We start from the raw sequence: 1,275 nt of genomic DNA, 5'->3' as shown, positions 1-1,275 counted from the left end.
CAAGTTCACCAGCAGAGGCTTTCTGTCGTCATCTTGACCGCTCCACCAGACAGAGACAGCTGGTAAAGCACCTTGCGCCTGCTTTTAGTGTTGAAAATCCGGACGCAGACTTTTATCATTCTGGTTCCATCTCAGTTCAGCCAGTCCAGATCATCATCGTCCTCTTCGTCCCCAAACAGAGGGGCAGGGGGGGGGTGCCCCTTCAAGCTCTGGATACAAACAAGAGAAATTAAAACATGAATTCTGTCCATCAAAGCTTTGATGCATTTAACTAATACAGAACAGAGTGTAATCTCTTTAAAGCAGTATAATGTAGCCATAAAACATCACTGACTAACATTAAGACAAAACAACACAAGGGAAGGGCTGGGGGGTTGGGGGCTGATGAAGAGTGCTGAATCAGACGGATCTTTACAGATCCTTCCTCACCATCTCATCCTCCTCTTCTTCCTCGCTGGGAGCTGCGGGGGGTTTGGCAGGGGTTGTGATCTGGAAAAATGGCTCCTCTCCATTTTCCTCACCCATTCCCCCAGTCAGACTGAGAGAATAGCAGAGAGGTTGGGGTGGTGTACAAAAAGACAGTGACAAAGAAAGAGAAAAGGAAAATGGGGGTGAAGCAAGCAAGAAACACAAGAGTTGAGAAAGGCAGTTAGTTTGCAGAAATACATGCACACATTAGTAGAGATGGGGGGCACAAATACGTTACAACTGTGGTCGAGTTAAATGACATCTGGTCAATAAAACTGTTAAGTTATATTGGTTTTCATCTTCATTTGACTTGGTTTCTGCAGGTTTCAACAGGTTCAGTTTAAGACTTCTTAAGACCTTTATGAATGCCATTTAAGACATATTTTACTGGCCAAAAGATTACAAAGGATATAAAGGAAAATTGAAACTGGTTCCATGTCTGTTTCGTTTTGTAGCTGTTACAGCATGAATATAAATTTTCCCTAAAACACACATAAAGCGAGACCTGAAAAATGCCAACCTTTATAGCAAGTAACGTAACTTGACCTGTCAAAATCATAGACATTTTAAGGGCTAAAATTCATATTAGATTTTAGACTTTTTTAAGTAGACTATGATCAAATAACAAAATGGGTACAAACAGCATAAACGTTATTTCAATTATTAGAGCACGAATAAAATACTTTTCCCCTTCATTCTAACCAGGGTTATAGGTAGGACATCTTTTTTAATTTGGCAATGGCTGTTTGTACCACAGTTGCAAGCAAACCATTTTCAAAACATTGCAGCAGATACAAGGATGCTTAA

At 40.6% G+C, this 1,275-nt stretch overlaps 1 protein-coding gene across 3 annotated transcripts in view; it reads right to left on the bottom strand.

Moving 5' to 3' along the window:
* Positions 1 to 6: 6 nt before the first annotated feature.
* The window catches only part of fkbp15b (FKBP prolyl isomerase 15b), a 19,189-nt gene continuing 17,920 nt past the window's right edge, over positions 7 to 1,275 (bottom strand). For all 3 annotated transcript variants that reach the window (XM_035658659.1, XM_035658660.1, XM_035658661.1), the window contains exons 28-29: positions 430 to 538; positions 7 to 209 (exon numbers count right to left, since the gene is read on the bottom strand). In XM_035658659.1, the coding sequence (XP_035514552.1) occupies positions 132 to 209; positions 430 to 538 (187 nt within the window). In that variant the 3' untranslated portion in view covers positions 7 to 131. The remainder of the gene's footprint in view (positions 210 to 429; positions 539 to 1,275) is intronic.

Source organism: Morone saxatilis, unplaced genomic scaffold, assembly GCF_004916995.1.
Source record: "Morone saxatilis isolate NCDOM2014 unplaced genomic scaffold, NCSU_SB_2.0 Contig16, whole genome shotgun sequence".
Taxonomy (NCBI): Eukaryota; Metazoa; Chordata; class Actinopteri; family Moronidae; genus Morone; species Morone saxatilis.
Note: the sequence above shows the minus strand (reverse complement) of the source record. Positions and strands in the feature narration are given on the sequence as shown.